Source organism: Bos javanicus, chromosome 3 (genome assembly GCF_032452875.1).
Source record: "Bos javanicus breed banteng chromosome 3, ARS-OSU_banteng_1.0, whole genome shotgun sequence".
Lineage (NCBI taxonomy): Eukaryota > Metazoa > Chordata > Mammalia > Artiodactyla > Bovidae > Bos > Bos javanicus.
The window spans coordinates 12,999,424-13,020,669 of NC_083870.1; the positions used below are offsets into that span (position 1 = coordinate 12,999,424).

The 21,246-nt window shown below is 38.6% G+C and overlaps 1 protein-coding gene across 4 annotated transcripts in view; it reads right to left on the minus strand.

Moving 5' to 3' along the window:
* The window catches only part of LOC133239105 (CD48 antigen-like), a 101,040-nt gene that overhangs the window by 75,671 nt on the left and 4,123 nt on the right, over positions 1-21,246 (minus strand). For 3 of the 4 annotated variants that reach the window (XR_009733724.1, XM_061402676.1, XM_061402660.1), the window contains exon 1: positions 14,544-14,651. The exons of the other annotated variant lie outside the window; for it this stretch is intronic. Coding sequence is in view for 2 of the 3 variants with exons in the window: in XM_061402676.1 (XP_061258660.1) it covers positions 14,544-14,610 (67 nt within the window). In the remaining variant the exon portion in view is untranslated. Of the gene's footprint in view, positions 1-14,543; positions 14,652-21,246 lie in introns of those variants that run through there. 4 annotated transcript variants of the gene reach the window in all.

The following is a 21,246-nucleotide window of genomic DNA, read 5'->3' on the forward strand; positions in this document are numbered from 1 at the left end:
GTGCTAAGGGGAAAGTTCATAGCAATACAGGCATACCCCAAGAAACAAGAAAAAAGTCAAATAAATAAGCTAACTCTACACCTAAAGCAACTAGAAAAGGAAGAAATTAAGAACCTCAGGGTTAGTAGAAGGAAAGAAATCTTTAAAATTAGGGCAGATATAAATGCAAAAGAAACAAAAGAGACCATAGCAAAAATCAACAAAGCCAAAAGCTGGTTCTTTGAAAGGATGAATAAAATTGACAAACCATTAGCCAGACTCATCAAGAAACAAAGGGAGAAAAATCAAATCAATAAAATTAGAAATGAAAATGGAGAGATCACAACAGACAACACACAAATACAAAGGATCATAAGAGACTACTATCAGCAATTATATGTCAATAAAATGGACAACTTGGAAGAAATGGACAAAATCTTAGAAAAATACAACTTTTCAAACTGAACTAGGAAGAAATAGAAAATCTTAACAGACTCATCACAAGCATGGAAATTGAAACTGTAATCAGAAATCTTCCAGCAAACAAAGCCCAGGTCAGGACGGCTTCACAGCTGAATTCTACCAAAAATTTAGAGAAGAGCTAACACCTATCCTACTCAAACTCTTCCAGAAAATTGCAGAGGAAGGTAAACTTCTAAACTCATTCTATGAGGCCACCATCACCCTAATACCAAAACCTGACAAAGATCCCACAAAAAAAGAAAACTACAGGCCAATATCACTGATGAACATAGATGCAAAAATCCTTAACAAAATTCTAGCAATCAGAATCCAACAACACATTAAAAAGATCATACACCATGACCAAGTGGGCTTTATCCCAGGGGTGCAAGGATTCTTCAATATCTGCAAACCAATCAATGTAATACACCACATTAACAAATTGAAAAATAAAAACCATATGATTATCTCAATAGATGCAGAGAAAGCCTTTGACAAAATTCAGCATCCATTTATGATAAAAACCCTCCAGAAAGCAGGGATAGAAGGAACATACCTCAACATAATAAAAGCTATATATTGCAAACCCACAGCAAACCTTATTCTCAATGATGAAACATTGAAAGCACTTCCCCTAAAGTCAGGAACAAGACAAGGGTGCCCACTTTCACCACTACTATTCAACATAGTTTTGGAAGTTTTGGCTACAGCAATCAGAGCAGAAAAAGAAATAAAAAGAATCCAAATTGGAAAAGAAGAAGTAAAACTCTCACTGTTTGCAGATCACATGATCCTCTACATAGAAAACCCTAAAGATTCCACCAGAAAATTACTAGTGCTAATCAATGAATATAGTAAAGTTGCAGGATATAAAATCAACACACAGAAATCCCTTGCATTCCTATATACTAATAATGAGAAAATAGAAAGAGAAATTAAGGAAACAGTTCCATTCACCATTGCAACAAAAAGAATAAAATACTTAGGAATATATCTACCTAAAGAAACTAAAGACCTATATATAGAAAACTATAAAACACTGGTGAAAGAAATCAAAGAGGACACTAACAGATGGAGAAATATACCATGTTCACGGATCGGAAGAATCAATATAGTGAAAATGAGTGTACTACCCAAAGCAATCTATAGATTCAATGCAATCCCTATCAAGCTACCAACGGTATTCTTCACAGAGCTAGAGCAAATAATTTCACAATTTGTATGGAAATACAAAAAACCTCGAATAGCCAAAGCAATCTTGAGAAAGAAGAATGGAACTGGAGGAATCAACTTGCCTGACTTCAGGCTCTATTACAAAGCCACAATCATCAAGACAGTATGGTACTGGCACAAAAACACACATACAGATCAATGGAACAAAATAGAAAGCCCAGAGATAAATCCACACACCTATGGACACCTTATTTTTGACAAAGGAGGCAAGATTATACAATGGAGAAAAGACAATCTCTCTAACAAGTGGTGCTGGGAAAACTGGTCAACCACTTATAAAAGAATGAAACTAGAACACTTTCTAACACCATACACAAAAATAAACTCAAAAAGGATTAAAGATCTAAACGTAAGACCAGAAACTATAAAACTCCTAGAGGAGAACATAGGGAAAACACTCTCCGACATACATCACAGCAGGATCCTCTATGACCCACCTCCCAGAATATTGGAAATAAAAGCAAAAATAAACAAATGGGACCTAATCAAAATTAAAAGCTTCTGCACAACAAAGGAAACTATAAGCAAGGTGAAAAGATAACCTTCAGAATGGGAGAAAATAATAGCAAATGTAGCAACTGACAAACAACTAATCTCAAAAATATACAAGCAACACCTGCAGCTCAATTCCAGAAAAATAAACGACCCAATCAAAAAATGGGCTAAAGAACTAAGTAGACATTTCTCCAAAGAAGACATACAGATGGCTAACAAACACATGAAAAGATGCTCAACATCACTCATTATCAAAGAAATGCAAATCAAAACCACAAGGAGGTACCATTTCACTCCAGTCAGAATGGCTGCGACCCAAAAGTCTACAAGCAATAAAAACTGGAGAGGGTGTGAAGAAAAGGGAACCCTGTTACATGGTTGTTGGGACTGCAAACTAGTATAGCCACTATGGGGAACAGTGTGGAGATTCCTTAAACAAGTGGAAATAGAACTGCCTTATGACCCAGCAATCCCACTGCTGGGCATACACACTAAGGAAACCAGAATTGAAAGAGACACGTGTACCCCAAAGTTCCTCACAGCACTGTTTATAATAGCCAGGACATGGAAGCAACCTAGATGTCCATCAGCTGATAAATGGATAAGAGAGCTGTAGTACATATACATAATGGAGTATTACTCAGCCATTAAAAAGAATACATTTGAATCAGCCTAATGACGTGGATGAAACTGGAGCCTATTATACAGAGTGAAGTAAGCCAGAAAGAAAAACACCAATACAGTATACTAATGCATATATATGGAATTTAGAAAGATGGTAATGATAACCCTGTATGCGAGACACCAAAAAAGACACAGATGTATAGAACAGTCTTTTGGACTCTGTGGGAGAGGGAGAGGGTGGGATGATTTGGGAGAATGGCATTGAAACATGTATAATATCATATTAGAAATGAATCACCAGTCCAGGTTCGATGCAGGATACAAGATGCTTGGAGCTGGTGCACTGGGATGACCCAGAGGTATGGTATGGGAAGGGAGGTGGGAGGGAGGTTCAGGATTGGGAACACTTGTACACCCATGGCGGATGCATGTTGATGTATGGCAAAATCAATACAATATTGTAAAGTTAAAAAAAAAAAAAGAAAGAAACCTACCTCAGTAATGGCCATATATAATAAGCCTATAGCAAATGTTATCTCAATGGTGAAAAACTGAAAGCATTCCCCCTAGGATCAGAAGCAAGACAAGGGTGTTCACTTTCACCACTATTATTCATAGTAGAATAATATTATTCCACTTAATTATTTAATTAATATTATTACACTTAATTTATTAATTATATAATTAATAATAATATCTGGAACTCCTAGCTACAGCAATCAGAGAAGAAAAAGAAATAAAAGGAATCCAGATCAGAAAAGAAAAAGTAAAGCTCTCACTGTTTGCAGATGACATGATGTTGTACATTAAAAAAAAAACCCTAAAGATAGTATCAGAAAATTACTAGAACTAATCAGTGAACTTAGGCAAGTTGCAGGATACAAAATCAATACATAGAAATCGCTTCCATTTCTATATACTAAAAATGAAAAATCAGAAACAGAAAGTAAGGAATCAATCCCATTCACCATTGCAACAAAAAGAATTAAATATGCAGGAATAAGCTTACCTAAGGAGACAAATGACACCACCCTTATGGCAGAAAGTGAAGTGGAACTAAAAAGCCTCTTGATGAAAGTGAAAGAGGAGAGTGAAAAAAATGGCTTAAAGCTCAACATTCAGAAAACTAAGATCATGGCATCTGGTCCCATCACTTCATGGGAAATAGATGGGGAAACAGTGTCAGACTTTATTTTTTGGGCTCCAAAATCACTGCAAATGGTGATTGCAGCCATGAAATTAAAAGATGCTTACTCCTTGGAAGGAAAGTTATGACCAACCTAGATAGCATATTCAAAAGCAGAGACATTACTTTGCCAACAAAGGTTCATCAAGTCAAGGCTATGGTTTTTCCAGTGGTCATGTATGGATGTGAGAGTTGGACTGTGAAGAAGGCTGAGCGCCGAAGAATTGATGCTTTTGAACTGTGGTGTTGGAGAAGACTCTTGAGAGTCCCTGGGACTGCAAGGAGACCCAACCAGTCCATTCTAAAGGAGATCAGTCCTGGGTGTTCTTTGGAAGGAATGATGCTGAAGCTGAAACTCCCCTACTTCGTCCACCTCACGTGAAGAGTTGACTCATTGGAAAAGACTCTGGTGCTGGGAGGAATTGAGGGCAGGAGGAGAAGGGGACGACAGAGGATGAGTTGGCTGGATGGTATCACCGACTCAATGGACATGAGTTTGAGTGTACTCCAGGAGGTGGTGATTGACAGGGAGGCCTGGTGTGCTGCAATTCATGGGGTCAGGAAGAGTCTGACAGAACTGAGTGACTGAACTGAATTGAACTGAACTGAACTGAAGGAGACAAAAGAACTGTACACAGAAAATTATAGGACACTAACAAAAGAAATCAAAGATGACATAAACATATGGAGAGATATTCCATGTTCCTGGGTAGGAAGAATCAATGTTGTGAAAATGATTATACTACCAAATGCAATCTACAGATTCAGTGTGATCTCTATCAAATTACCAAAGGCATTTTTTCACAGAACTAGAACAGGACAAAAAATTTCACAATTTATATGGAAACACAAATACCCCAAATGGCCAAAGCAGTCTTGAAAAAGAAGAATGGAGCTGGAGGAATCAACCTTCCTGACTTCAGAATATACTACAAAGCTACAGTTCAAGACAGTGTGGTATTGGCACAAAAACAGAAATATAGAACAAGGGAATGAGATAGAAAGCGCAGAGATAAACCCATGCACCTATAGGTGCCTTATTTTTAACAAACAAGGCAAGAATATACAATGGGGCAAAGACAGCCTCTTCAATAAATGGTGCTGGGGAAACTGGAAATAAACATGTAAAAGAATGAAATTAGAACACTTCCTAACACCATATACAAAGATAAACTCAAAATGGATTAAAGACCTAAATGTAAGGCCAGAAACTATAAAACTCTTAGAGGAAAACATAGGCAGAACACTTGACATAAATCAAACCAAGATCCTCTATGACCCACCTCCTTGAGTAATGGAAATAAAAACAAAAGTAAACAAGTGGGACCTGATAAAACTTAAAAGTTTTGCACAGCAAAGGAAACTACAAGCAAGGTGAAAAGATAACCCTCAAAATGGGAGAAAATAATAGCAAATGAAACAGCTTACAAAGGATTAATTTCCAAAATGTATAAGCAGCTCCTACAACTCAATGCCAGAAAAATACCCAACCCAATCAAAAAGTGGGGAAAAGACCTAAACAGACATTTCTCTAAAGAATACACAATGGAGTATTACTCAGCCATTAAAAAGAATACATTTGAATCAGTTCTGATGAAGTGGATGAAACTGGAGCCTATTATACAGAGTGAAGTAAGCCAGAAAGAAAAACACCAATACAGTATACTAACGCATATATATGGAATTTAGAAAGATGGTAACAATAACCCTGTGTACGAGACAGCAAAAGAGACACTGATGTATAGAACAGTCTTATGGACTCTGTGGGAGAGGGAGAGGGTGGGAAGATTTGGGAGAATGGCACTGAAGCATGTATAATATCATGTATGAAACGAGTCGCCAGTCCAGGTTCGATGAACAATACTGGATGCTTGGGGCTGGTGCACTGGGACGACCCAGAGGGATGGTATGGGAAGGGAGGAGGGAGGAGGGTTCAGGATGGGGAACACGTGTATACCTGTGGTGGATTCATTTCGATATTTGTCAAAACTAACATAATATTGTAAAGTTTAAAAATAAAATAAAATTAGAAAAAATAGAATTAAAAAAATAAATAAAATAGGCTCACTGGTCTAAAAAAAAAAATAAAGAAGACATACAGATGGCTAACAAACACATAAAAAAAAAACCACATTGCTCATTATTAGAGAAATGCAAATCAAAACTACAGTGAGACATCACCACACACCGGGCAGAATGACCATCATCCAAAAGTCTACAAACAATAAATGCTGGAGAGGGTGCTGAGAAAAGGAATGCTCTTGCACTGATGGTGGGAATGTAAATTGATACAGCCACTATGGAAGATGATATGGAGATTCCTTAAAAAACTGGGAATAAAACCACCATATGACCCAGCAATCCCACTCCTAGGCATATACCCTGAGGAAATCAAAATTGAAAAAGACACATGTATCCCATTGTTTGTTGCAGCAGTATTTACAATAGCTAGAACATGGAAGCAACCTAGGTGTTCATTGACAGATGAATGGATAAAGAAGTTGTGGTGTATATACACAAAAAATATTACTCAGCCATAAAAAGGAATACCTTTGAGTCAGTTCTAATGAGGTGGGTGAACCTAGAACCTATTATATGGAGTGAAGTAAGTCAGAAAGATAAATATACTCTAATGCATATATATGGAATCTAGATAAATGGCACTGAAGAATTTACTTACAGGGGTGCAAAGGAGAGAGAAACAGACAGAGAATAGATTTATGGACATGGCGAGAGGGGAGGAGAGGGTGAGATGTATGGAAAGAGTAGTATGAAAACTTACATCACCATATGTAAAATAGATAGCCAACAGGAATTTGCTGTATGGCTATGGAAATTCAAACAGGGGCTCTGCATCAACCTAGAGGGATGGGGTGGGGAGGGAGATGGAAGGAGGTTCAAAAGGGAGGGGATATATAAATACCTATGGCTGATTCATGTTGAAGTTTGACAGAAAACAACAGAATTCTGTAAAGCAATTATTCTTCCATTTAAAAATTTTAAAAATATACATAACATAAAATTTACCATTTAAACATTTGAAGTGTACACATCAGTGTCTTAAGTATATTTACAATATCATGTAACTATCACTATTATCCATTTCCAGAGGAAATTTCCAGATATATTTAAATCTTTGGTCCGTGTAGAATTTATTTTGATACAAGATACGTGGTATGAATATAATGTTTTATTCCCTTATGGCTAGCCAATTGTCTCAAAATAATTTATTGTGTCTTTTCTGAACTTACTGTGTCTATTCACGTGCTGACATTCTGCTGCTTTAACATCTGTAGTTTTATGATATGTTATAACATCTGGTAGACCTATTCCCTCAATTATGCTTATTTTTCAGAATGTTTCTGAGTGTTCTTGCCTCATAACTTCCCATATAAACAATCTGGATTTAAAAACAAAAATTTCATTGGTAATTTTTCACTGCGGCTGCTAAGTTGCTTCAGTCGGATCACATTTAATCTATAGATTAATTTCAGGATAACCAATTTTTTATAATTTAATCTTCCTATTGGGTCATATGATATGTTTTTCTATTTGTTCAGGCTTCCCTGGTGGCTCAGAGGATAAAGAATCTGCCTGTTTAGGTTTGATCCCTGGGTCAGGAAGATCCCCTGGAAAAGGGAATCTGCTCCAGTATTCTTTCCTGGAGAATTCCATGGACAGAGGAGCCTGGCAAGCTACAGTCCATAGGGTCACAAAAAAGTGGGACACGACTGAGTGACTAACACTTTCACTTCCACTTTTTAATATTTGTTCAATAATTATTCTGTGTGCTTCTATAGCACTTTATATTTTTGTCATGTATCTTCGACACATTTCTCCGTATGTTTACACGTTAGGCATTTTGTTTTCCTGACATCATGTCTTTCTGGTTATTAGTATTATGTAACCTAAGGAGATCCAACCAGTCCATTCTGAAGGAGATCAGCCCTGGGATTTCTTTGGAGGGAATGATGCTGAAGCTGAAACTCCAGTAGTTTGGCCACCTCATGCGAAGAGTTGACTCATTGGAAAAGACTCTGATGCTGGGAGGGATTGGGGGCAAGAGGAGAAGGGGATGACAGAGGATGAGATGGCTGGATGGCATCACTGACTCGATGGACGTGAGTCTGAGTGAACTCTGAGAGTTGGTGATGGACAGGGAGGCCTGGCGTGCTGTGATTCATGGGGTCGCAAAGAGTCGGACACAACTGAGCAACTGAAAGGAACTGAACTGAACTGAATATGTTCATTTATTTCTTTATTTAATTTTGTGTACAACCTTTTTCCTGAATTCTTTTTTTTTAATTATTATTATTTTTTTTACTTTACAATATTGTATTGGTTTTGCCATACATCAACATCCATCCCCCACAGGTGTACACGTGTTCCCAATCCTGAACCCCACCTCCCACCTCCCTCCCCATACCATCCCTCTGAATTCTATTATTTGTATGAATTTTTCTATGGATTCTGTTGGATTTTTCAAGTACAAAATTAAATCATCTATATATTATGATAATAGAATGCTCTTCTTTGAAATTTTATATCTCACTTCTTTCTCTGGTCTGTTGAAATATATTTCTAGGCTCACGACTGAGCCACTCCTGTCTGGGGTGTGGCTCAAATCCAAACTTAAGTAACTTTCATATTCTTGTAAATGTTCCGCTTGACAAGAAAATGAAATATCCTGTCAGCCAATCCCTAAACACCAGACCAACTGTGGGCTCTGCACTTATTTTCTTGTTCCTTGTTTATTTTCTATTTTTCTCTTCCTTATTCATTATTCTTTATCCTATAAAAGCTTTCTGCCACTCATCCTATTTTGCAGTTTTCTGGACCCTTGGAAATGGAGAATGGCCACTTCATGAAGCATTAAATAAAGTTGATCACCTAAGTTGCTTTTGTTAATCATATTTAACACAGATCTAACTGTATTAACTAGTATAATACTATTAAATTATAGTGGTGAAGGTAGAATCATCTGTTGTGTAAACTTTGGTTATAATTAATCTATGAAACTACTGTGCCTGTTACCTTTTAAAGAGTAGGTCTTAGACAATTTAGCCTATTTTTAAAATAAGGTAATGTGTTTTTATGATTTATTTGAAAAACATATGTATTTGGCTCTTTGTCTATTACTCCTGGGACATAGCTCCTAAAGTCTTCGCAGCTTCCTACGTAAGCATTCCAGGGGTAAGTTATGACCAACCTACACAGCATATTGAAAAGCAGAGATATTACTTTGCCAACAAAGGTCCGTCTAGTCAAAGCTATGATTTTTCCAGTAGTCACGTATGGATATGAAAGTTGGACTATAAAGGAAGCTGAGTGCTGAAGAATTGATGCTTTTGAACTATGGTGTTGGAGAAGACTCTTGAGAGTCCCTTGGACTGCAAGGAGATCCAAACAGTCCATCCTAAAGGAAAGCAGTCCTGAATGATCATTGGAAGGACTGATGCTGAAGCTGAAACTCCAATACTTTGGCCACCTGATGTGAAGAACTGATTCATTTGAAAAGACCCTGATGCTGGGAAAGATTAAAGACAGGAGGAAAAGGGGACAACAGAGGATGAGCAGGTTGGATGGCATCACCAGTTCGATGGACATGAGTTTGAGTAAGCTCCAGGAGTTGGTGATGGACAGGGAGGCCTGACATGCTGCAGTCTATGGTGTCACAAACAGTTGGACATGACTGAATGACTGAACTGAATATTTTTCCCAGTTCCTGAATTAGCTCCAGAGCAACAAGGTGAAATGGGTATCTTTTGTTATTCCTAACAAACCCCTTTCATACCACAACTGAAATTTATATTCATTAGGTGACTTTGGAAAGCTCCTTGGGATGGGAGGGAACCAAGCCTATTAGCAAGTTGAAACTTTCAGTCCCATGCTCTTTTATGCTGACAGGGGAGAAGGCCTAGCAACTGAGTTTAATCATCAGTGACCAGTGATTAAATCAATTCTGCCTATGTAATCAAGTCCCCATAAAAACCCAAAAGGATGGGGCTAGGAGAGCTTCTGGGTTGGTGGACCCAGGTAGGTGCTTGGAGGGTGGCACACACAGGAGAGGGCATGCAAGCTCAGCACCTCTTCCCACATACTTGGCCTGATCCATCTTGCTCATCTGGCTGTTCAGAAATTATGTTTTAATAAACCAGTGATCTAGTAAGTAGACTGATCTCCTGTTGTTCTGTGAACTGCTCTAGCAAATTAATCAAACCTGACAAGAAGATCGTGGGAACCTCTAATCTATAGCCAGTGTGTCAACAGCACAGCTAACCTGGACTTGTTACCAGTGTCTGAAGTTGGGAGAGAATAAGGGATTGAACCTTTAGTCTATGGGATCTGACAAACTGATCTGACAGGAGATAGTGTTATAACTGAGGCAAATTGTAGGAAGCCCAAGTGGTAACTGGTAAATGACAAAATTGCTTGGTGTGGGGAAAAGAACTCTTACATCTAGCATCAGAAGTAGTGTGCTAGCAGTAGAGAATAGAGGAGAAACACAGGACTGTGTTTCCATAGCAGGTAATTTATCTGCTTAGATTATTTTCCTCTTCTGGATTCAGTATTGGTAAATTATATTTTTCTAGAGTCACTGCATCTCAGTTTTCAATATATTTGCATAAAGTTAAGCAGAATAGAGTTTTATTTATTTGTATACATGGTTATTTCCTGTTTTTAATTTCTTCTTTTGGGTATTTAGGTTTTCAAGGAAGTGTTTTAAAAGACTGGAGACACAAGATCTTGCTGGTGTGCTGGTGGCGGTGATTCATCGGTTTCATTTTCTTTCAGACAAAACACTGCAAAGCAATGTTTGGTGTTTTTGAAGAGGGAAGTAAATCACTAAAGAGTAAGCAAATAGTCAGAGTTCAGGAAAAGATAGGAATGAGGGAATTTCCAGAGACTAGCAATTTAATGTGGAGAAGGCAATGGCATCCCACTCCAGTACTCTTGCCTGGAAAATCCCATGGACAGAGGACCCTGGTGGGCTAAAGTCCATGGGGTCACTAAGAGTTGAACACGACTGAGTGACTTCATTTTCACTTTTCACTTTCATGCGTTGGAGAAGGAAATGGCAACCCACTCCAGTGTTCTTGCCTGGAGAATCGCAGGGATGGGGGAGCCTGGTGGGCTGCCGTCTATGGGATCACACAGAGTCGGACACGACTGAAGTGACTTGGCGGCAGCAGCAGCAATTTAATGAAGAGACTTTGCAAGAGCTCCACACAGCTGTAAAGCTTCAGTCAGTCAGTCAGTTCAGTCGCTCAGTCGTGTCTGACTCTTTGCGACCACATGAATTGCAGCACGCCAGGCCTCCCTGTCCATCACCAACTCCCAGAGTTCACTCAAACTCACGTCTACCGAGTCAGTGATGCCATCCAGCCACCTCATCCTCTGTTGTCCCCTTCTCCTCCTGACCCCAATCCTTCCCAGCATCAGAGTCTTTTCCAATGAGTCAACTCTTCGCATGAGGTGGCCAAAGTACTGGAGTTTCAGCTTTAGTATCATTCCTTCCAAAGAAATCCCAGGGCTGATCTCCTTCAGAATGGACTAGTTGGATCTCCTTGCAGTCCAAGGGACTCTCAAGAGGCTTCTCCAACACCACAGTTCAAAAGCATTAATTCTTCGACGATCAGCTTTCTTCACAGTCCAACTCTCACATCCATACATGACCACAGGAAAAACCATAGCCTTGACTAGACGGACCTTTGCTGGCAAAGTAATGTCTCTGCTTTTCAATATGCTATCCAGGTTGGTCATAACTTTCCTTCCAAGAAGTAAGCGTCTTTTAATTTCATGGCTACAGTCACCATCTGCAGTGATTTTGGAGCCCAAAAAATAAAGTCTGACACTGTTTCCACTGTTTCCCCATCTATTTGCCATAAAGTGGTGGGATCAGATGCCATGATCTTAGTTTTCTGAATGTTGAGCTTTAAGCCAACCTTTTCTCTCTCCTCTTTCACTTTCATTAAGAGGCATTTTAGTTCCTCTTAACTTTCTGCCATAAGTATGGTATCATCTGCATATCTGAGGTTATTGATATTTCTCCCGGCAATCTTAGATCTGTTTATTTGTGTGGTTGCAAGCTGCCTGACTCTCGAGTCTTTTTTGTTTTTGTTTCACTTTTTTGGCTTTTTGTTTGTTCTCTCTCTCTTATATTTAAAGAAATTTAATAAGTTATTTCTTTCAGGCTACAGAAAATATTCTTTACATGATCAGGGAACAATAAAACTGAGAAAAATGACTAGAGAAAAGTTGGTGCCACTATCCCTAGATCCCAATTCCTGATTTCCAATTCTTTTTCTAGTGCAGCTTCTGGAATCCATTAGAACATACAGAAAAGGATCAAATTCCACAATGACCGAAAGGCTGATAAGAATGTAAATGAGGTCATTTCCATCTCTCACATAGACCAAAACATCCTGTGTGCCCTGCCTTAAGGGCACATGAAAAAATACACCCATAAAACTTTCTCTTGCAAATTTTCAAGGAACTGAAATTAAATATGATGATATGACGCCATATCCTTTAAATGTCTTGAAATTATAATTTTAAATGAAGGACAAGCACTCACTAGTTCAATCAACATCAATTCTTAAAAGTATGAAACCAGTACTGCCTGAATCAGCTTTAATCCCGGATGCATTTAAAGGAAAGAGTTCTTGTTTTGTCACTGTTTTAGGAATGTAAAGGACACTGGCTAGAGCCACTGGGACCCACCCAGCTACCTGCCCTCCCCTCTCAAGTGGGACTTATGTACACACAGCTTTGTTATTGTTGCTCTCAGTCTGCTTATAATTCGGCTGATGCCTGTTTGGGCAAGGCAGGAACAGCTGCACTTTCTTTGGGGGGACTTCCAGCCCTCAGTGGTTGTTTGGCAACTAAAGTGCACAGGCAGAGAGCAGATGGGCAGATGGCTTCCTGTGTTGCCCTTGCCCTCCCACCTACACAGCTCTCTGAGAACATTGCGAAGCGCTGTAATGGCAGAACAGGGGAAGAGCTCTGGATGCACAGAGGGACCAGCCTAGATGTAACTACATCCCTCCCCACCGCCAAAAAAATCAGGACAACCTAAACTGCTCACTGGTCACACAAACTCCATGACCTTAATGAGGTAATTTTAACATTTGCTGACTAAAAAAAGGAAAAAGAATTCAGATTGTGGAGGGCAGTAATGGAGCAGCTGTTTCCTTGCTGAAAAATGTAAATGGGATCATTTTCCTAGAGGTTGGGGAGGGAAGAAAGGGTCAGAAATAGGGAAAGGAGAGTAGTTTCTTTTAAAAATCAGAGGTTCCCCTATCCCTGAATTAAGAGGTCAGAGTTCTCTGTGGGGAGTGGGGGCGGGGAGGGTTAGGACAATGAGGGCCATGCAGCCCTCATCAGCAGCGTCTCTGCAGTCTGAGACAAAACACGGTCCTGGAGGTGGAGGTGGGTGAAGAGTTTAGGAAAGTGTGCAATCTCTGTGTGACTACAACCCCTTTGATTCCAAAAGGAAAATCTTTTCTCTTTTTAAACTGTTGGATTATGATAAAACCATCAATTACGAAACAGTAAAACAATACTTTTTTCTTTTAAATGTCTCTTTGCAAATCTTTCATCAAGATAGAAAAGTATAACATGATGTACTTGAGTATTCTGTGCCCCTACGTCAGACACTAGTCAGAATGTGCTCTGTCTCATTTAATTTCCCAAATGACACATGAAGTTGGGTGTTATTCTATCCATTTTACAAGTAAAGAAGTTGAAGCTCAGACAGGTAAAGCCCACTTGACCCAAGGTATATACATTGGCTGAAGATTTTATGGCCAATATGGGGCAGGACCAGAATTTGTGACCCAATGGGTCTGACTGCAGAGTTCAACCTTACTTTGCACCATAAAAAGGTTGAGGTAAAAAGTCAGGGGGCCAGCTCACAATCCACACACAAGACAGAATCTGCAGCCTTATCTCAGCCTCTGCGGAGTTGAAAACAACTGTAACCATACATTAAGGTCATGAGCTGTAAATGCACATAAAGGTCATCATATGAGAGGTCAGGATCCCACTTCCTCCACCACCTCCCAACCCCACTACCCTCCACCTCTGCAGATGTCCCCACAGCTCAGATGTCCCTGAATATGGGGCAATGGGAGCTTGTCCCGGCCCCTCACTCACCCCACATGTCCCCCTCAGGCTGTAAGGAGAAGACGGAAGAAGTCTGGGGGGTGGGGATCGGGGTAGGGGATGGAGAGAAGGGCCTGAGATTGTGGAGATAATTTTGCCAAACCAGAATCTGAATAATGAGACTGCTCTAATCATTTCAGCAGCAGCAGCCCCACAAAGCAGGGCTAATAATTGCCTTTTGAAGTAAGGGTTTGATGGTGATTTTCCCATCCTGAGGAACTTGCAGACATTCCAGAAAGGCCCTCATCCCTCTTTCCTCCCCTTCAACCCTCAAAGAAGCTTGAGAAACAGAAGGTTGGTACCAGGCAAGCTTCAGCTGCCTACCAGTCTTCCTCACATCTGACTCAGCCTTTCACCACCCTGTCCCAGGAGCAGCCCCACCTGTCCTGTTACTCACCAAAAATGAGACTGATTTGGAGAATCAGTGTCTGGGTGGGGAGCCAGCTGCTGCCTAAGGAATCCATGACTGCCTGCTGACTGTGTTAGACCTCTGGCTCCTCCTCTGCTTGCTCTCCGCCCCTCCCCTCTCTGACCCTCTCTGCACTAGAGTCTCTCCTTGCCTGATGAGTCAAAGCAGAAAGTAAAAAATTAGAGGCTTTTTTTCTGATAAAAATCATCCATGCTGATTATTTAAAATTTGGAAAATATAGAAAATTGTACAGAAGAATAAAGAATCACTTGTTATCACACCTCATAAATCTAACCATCATAAACATTCTATTTTTCCAGGTTACCACGATATTATTGACATGTAGTATATGTAAGTTTAAAAGTACACAACATGATCATGAGATACATGTATGATTGCAAAATAATTACCACAATGAGGATAGTTAATATCTCTCACCCCTCACATAATGACTGTGTGTCTGTGATGATAAAATTTAGGATTTATTTATTCTTTTGATAAGTTTCAAGTATATTATGCAGTATTGTTCATTGCAGTCACCTTGCCATGCAGTAGATCTCCAGAATTTATTCATCTTAATTATCTAAAATGTGTACTTTTTGACCAACATCTCCCCATCTGCCAGCCCAGACAATGACCATTCTGCTCTCTATTTCTATGAGTTCAGCTTTTTTAGATCCTACATATAAGTGAGATCATACAGTACTTACTTTCTCTGTCTGATTTATTTCCCCTATCATATAGCCTTCAAGGTCTACCAAGTTCTCACAAAAGGCAAAAATTCCTTATTTTTATGGCAGAATATTTTCTTTATCTGTTCATCCACCAATGGGCATTTAGGTGTTTCCATGTCTTGACTGAAATGAACATGGAGTTGGGGGATGGGGCAAATATGTCTTTGAGATCCTGATTTCATTTCCTTCAGATATATACCCAGAAGTGGAATTGCTGGATGATATAGCAGTTCTATTTTAAATTTTTTGATAAAGTTCTATACTGTTTTACATAAAGACTGTACCAATTTACATCCCCACTAACAGTGACAGGGAGGCCTGGTGTGCTGCAATTCATGGGGTTTCGAAGAGTCGGACACGACTGAGTGACTGAACTGAACTGAACTGACTGAACAGTGACTAGAACTTGCCTGGTGGCTCAGTGGTAAAAAAAATCCACCTGCAATGCAGAAGACTCAGATTTGATCCGTGGGTCAGAAAGACTGTCTAGAGAAGGCAATGGAAACCCACTCCAGTATTCTTGCCTGAGGAATCCCATAGACAGAGGAGCCTGGCAGTCTATGTATGGGGTTGCAAAAGAGTCAGACAAAACTTAGCAACTAAACAACACCACCAGTGGACAAGGGTTTCCTTTTCTCCAGAGCCTCACCAGTACTTACTGTCTCTTGTCTTTTTGACAATAGCCATTCTAACATATGTGAAATGGTTTCTTATTGTAATTTTGATTGCATTACCCTGATGATTAGGGATGTTGAATGTCTTTCATGTACCTGTTGGCCATTTGTATGTCTTCTTTATAAAATGTCTATTCAGTTCCTCTGTCCATTTTTTTTAATTGATCATAAGCACTCTTCTATAGCTCCCCTTGGATATGTTTGTCTGTGCATTTTAAAATATAATGAGAAAAAATAGATTAACTTTTTAGATAAAGTAGTAGTCTCCAAAGTGTGTTACCTGAGATGATGCACTGAAACAGAAGAATAAAACAGAAGAATTTTCTATCTATATTTTTATTTACAACAAGAAAGAAGAACCCACTCATAGTACGTAATAGAATTCCCTTGACACCCCAACTTGGGCTGTTTGGCAGTCACAGGTGAGTGAATTATCTCAAGAGAAATGCCAGGGTTGAGAGTGGCACTCTCGTTTGCTGGGTCAGTTTCAGATGATTGCTCTTGAGGAGGCATGAACATCACTGAATTAACCAGAATAGAGTGGTTAAGGTAAGAAGCTCCCCTGACATGTGTGAACTAGAGAAAACACATGTAAGGGAAAGAACAAGAAGAAGACAGCTGACCCTCTCCTACACCTGATTAAGTTGTCAGCACATTATGAGGCAAAATTGGTGACTGAATTATGCTGGACAAGAAACTCACCAAAAACTGAAATACAAATAACATGTTTAGAAATTTCCAAGTATAAATCTAGAAAGGAATCTTGGAGGAGGAAATTTACATCTTAGCATCAAATTAGAAATAGTGTATATATTGGTAAAATTTGACATTTGGAGATGGAGGGAAAATATTGGGAAAAAAATTCAAAGTTGTTTAGGTTATGATGAGATCTCTCTTACTAGTTGCCAAGTATATTTCTAACGGACACAGGTGTTTGTTGTAATATTGCTTTAAAATAGAAGGATAATGTAAATAGTCTAAATGTCCTTGCTTTAATTTTTGAAGTAAGAAATTCAAACTCACAAAAATTCAAGAATACCCTATGAAATATGGATTTGTCTCCACTACCGTTAATAATAACCTTACTATAAATGCATATTGAGTCTTTTTTTTAAATTTTATTTTATTTTTAAACTTTACATAATTGTATTAGTTTTGCCAAATATCAAAATGAATCCATCACAGGTATACATGTGCTCCCCATCCTGAACCCTCCTCCCTCCTCCCTCCCCATACCATCCCTCTGGGTCGTCCCAGTGCACTAGCCCCAAGCATCCAGCATCGTGCATTGAACCTGGACTGGCATCTCGTTTCATACATGATATTTTACATGTTTCAATGCCATTCTCCCAAATCTTCCCACCCTCTCCCTCTCCCACAGAGTCCATAAGACTGTTCCATACATCAGCGTCACTTTTGCTGTCTCGTACACAGGGTTATTGTTATCATCTTTCTAAATTCCATATATATGTGTTAGTATACTGTATTGGTGTTTTTCCTTCTGGCTTACTTCACTCTGTATAATAGGCTCCAGTTTCATCCACCTCATTAGAACTGATTCAAATGTATTCTTTTTAATGGCTGAGTAATACTCCATTGTGTATATGTACCACTGCTTTCTTTATCCATTCATCTGCTGATGGACATCTAGGTTGTTTCCATGTCCTGGCTATTATAAACAGTGCTGCGATGAACATTGGGGTACACGTGTCTCTTTCCCTTCTGGTTTCCTCAGTGTGTATGCCCAGCAGTGGGATTGCTGGATCATAAGGCAGTTCTATTTCCAGTTTTTTAAGGAATCTGCACACTGTTCTCCATAGTGGCTGTACTAGTTTGCATTCCCACCAACAGTGTAAGAGGGTTCCCTTTCCTCCACACCCTCTCCAACATTTATTATTTGTAGACTTTTGGATCGCAGCCATTCTGACTGGTGTGAAATGCTACCTCATAGTGGTCTTGATTTGCATTTCTCTGATAATGAGTGATGTTGAGCATCTTTTCATGTGTTTGTTAGCCATCTGTATGTCTTCTTTGGAGAAATGTCTATTTAGTTCTTTGGCCCATTTTTTGATTGGGTCATTTATTTTTCTGGAGTTGAGCTGTAGGAGTTGCTTGTATATTTTTGAGATTAGTTGTTTGTCAGTTGCTTCATTTGCTATTATTTTCTCCCATTCTGAAGGCTGTCTTTTCACCTTGCTGATAGTTTCCTTTGATGTGCAGAAGCTTTTAAGGTTAATTAGGTCCCATTTGTTTATTTTTGCTTTTATTTCCGATATTCTGGGAGGTGGGTCATAGAGGATCCTGCTGTGATGTATGTCAGAGAGTGTTTTGCCTATGTTCTCCTCTAGGAGTTTTATAGTTTCTGGTCTTATGTTTAGATCTTTAATCCATTTTGAGTTTATTTTTGTGTATGGTGTTAGAAAGTGGTCTAGTTTCATTCTTTTACAAGTGGTTGACCAGTTTTCCCAGCACCACTTGTTAAAGAGATTGTCTTTAATCCATTGTATATTCTTGCCTTCTTTGGCAAAGATAAGGTGTCCATATGTGCATGGATTTATCTCTGGGCTTTCTATTTTGTTCCATTGATCTATATTTCTGTCTTTGTGCCAGTACCATACTGTCTTGATAACTGTGGCTTTGTAGTAGAGCCTGAAGTCAGGTAGGTTGATTCCTCCAGTTCCATTCTTCTTTCTCAAGATTGCTTTGGCTATTCGAGGTTTTTTGTATTTCCATACAAATTGTGAAATTATTTGTTCTAGCTCTGTGAAGAATACTGTTGGTAGCTTGATAGGGATTGCATTGAATCTATAAATTGCTTTGGGTAGTATACTCATTTTCACTATATTGATTCTTCCAATCCATGAACATGGTATATTCCTCCATCTATTAGTGTCCTCTTTGATTTCTTTCACCAGTGTTTTATAGTTTTCTATATATAGGTCTTTAGTTTCTTTAGATAGATATATTCCTAAGTATTTTATTCTTTCCGTTGCAATGGTGAATGGAATTGTTTCCTTAATTTCTCTTTCTGTTTTCTCATTATTAGTGTATAGGAAAGCAAGAGATTTCTGTGTGTTGATTTTATATCCTGCAACTTTACTATAGTCATTGATTAGTTCTAGTAATTTTCTGGTGGAGTCTTTAGGGTTTTCTATGTAGAGGATCATGTCATCTGCAAATAGTGAGAGTTTTACTTCTTCTTTTCCAATTTGGATTCCTTTTATTTCTTTTTCTGCTCTGATTGCTGTAGCCAAAACTTCCAAAACTATGTTGAATAGTAATGGTGAAAGTGGGCACCCTTGTCTTGTTCCTGACTTTAGAGGAAATGCTTTCAATTTTTCACCATTGAGGATAATGTTTGCTGTGGGTTTATCATATATAGCTTTTATTATGTTGAGGTATGTTCCTTCTATCCCTGCTTTCTGGAGAATTTTTATCATAAATGGGTGTTGAATTTTGTCAAAGGCTTTCTCTGCATCTATTGAGATAATCATATGGTTTTTATTTTTCAATTTGTTAATGTGGTGTATTACATTGATTGATTTGCGGATATTGAAGAATCCTTGCATCCCTGGGATAAAGCCCACTTGGTCATGGTGTATGATCTTTTTAATGTGTTGCTGGATTCTGGTTGCTAGAATTTTGTTAAGGATTTTTGCATCTATGTTCATCAGTGATATTGGCCTGTAGTTTTCTTTTTTTGTGGCATCTTTGTCAGGTTTTGGTATTAGGGTGATGGTGGCCTCATAGAATGAGTTTGGAAGTTTACCTTCCTCTGCAATTTTCTGGAAGAGTTTGAGCAGTATAGGTGTTAGCTCTTCTCTAAATTTTTGGTAGAATTCAGCTGTGAAGCTGTCTGGACCTGGGCTTTTGTTTGCTGGAAGATTTTTGATTACAGTTTCAATTTCCGTGCTTGTGATGGGTCTGTTGAGATTTTCTATTTCTTCCTGGTCGAGTTTTGGAAAGTTGTACTTCTCTAAGAATTTGTCCATTTCTTCAACGTTGTCCATTTTATTGGCATATAATTGTTGATAGTAGTCTCTTATGATCCTTTGTATTTCTGTGTTGTCTGTTGTGATCTCTCCATTTTCATTTCTAATTTTATTGATTTGATTTTTCTCCCTTTGTTTCTTGATGAGTCTGGCTAATGGTTTGTCAATTTTATTTATCCTTTCAAAGAACCAGCTTTTGGTTTTGTTGATTTTTGCTATGGTCTCTTTTGTTTCTTTTGCATTTATTTCTGCTCTAATTTTTAAGATTTCTTTCCTTCTACTAACCCTGGGGTTCTTCATTTCTTCCTTTTCTAGTTGCTTTAGGTGTAGGGTTAGGTTATTTATTTGACTTTTTTCTTGTTTCTTGAGGTGTGCCAGTATTGCTATGAACTTGCCCCTTAGGACTGCTTTTACCGTGTCCCACAGGTTTTGGGTTGTTGTGTTTTCATTTTCATTCGTTTCTATGCAAATTTTGATTTGTTTTTTGATTTCTTCTGTGATTTGTTGGTTATTCAGCAGCGTGTTGTTCAGCCTCCATATGTTGGAATGTTTAATCGTTTTTCTCCTGTAATTCAGATCTAATCTTACTGCATTGTGGTCAGAAAAGATGCTTGGAATGATTTCTATTTTTTTTAATTTACCAAGGCTAGCTTTATGGCCCAGGATGTAATCTATCCTGGAGAAGGTTCCATGTGCGCTTGAGAAAAAGGTGAAATTCATTGTTTTGGGATGAAATGTCCTGTAGATATCAATTAGGTCTAACTGGTCTATTGTATCATTTAAAGTTTGTGTTTCCTTGTTAATTTTCTGTTTAGTTGATCTATCCATAGGTGTGATTGGGGTATTAAAGTCTCCCACTATTATTGTGTTATTGTTAATTTCTCCTTTCATACTTGTTAGCATTTGTCTTACATATTGTGGTGCTCCTGTGTTGGGTGCATATATATTTATAATTGTTATATCTTCTTCTTGGATTGATCCTTTGATCATTATGTAGTGACCTTCTTTGTCTCTCTTCACAGCCTTTGTTTTAAAGTCTATTTTATCTGATATGAGTATTGCTACTCCTGCTTTCTTTTGGTCCCTATTTGCATGGAAAATCTTTTTCCAGCCCTTCACTTTCAGTCTGTATGTGTCCCCTGTTTTGAGGTGGGTCTCTTGTAGACAACATATGTAGGGGTCTTGTTTTTGTATCCATTCAGCCAGTCTTTGTCTTTTGGTTGGGGCATTCAACCCATTTACATTTAAGGTAATTACTGATAAGTATGATCCCGTTGCCATTTACTTTATT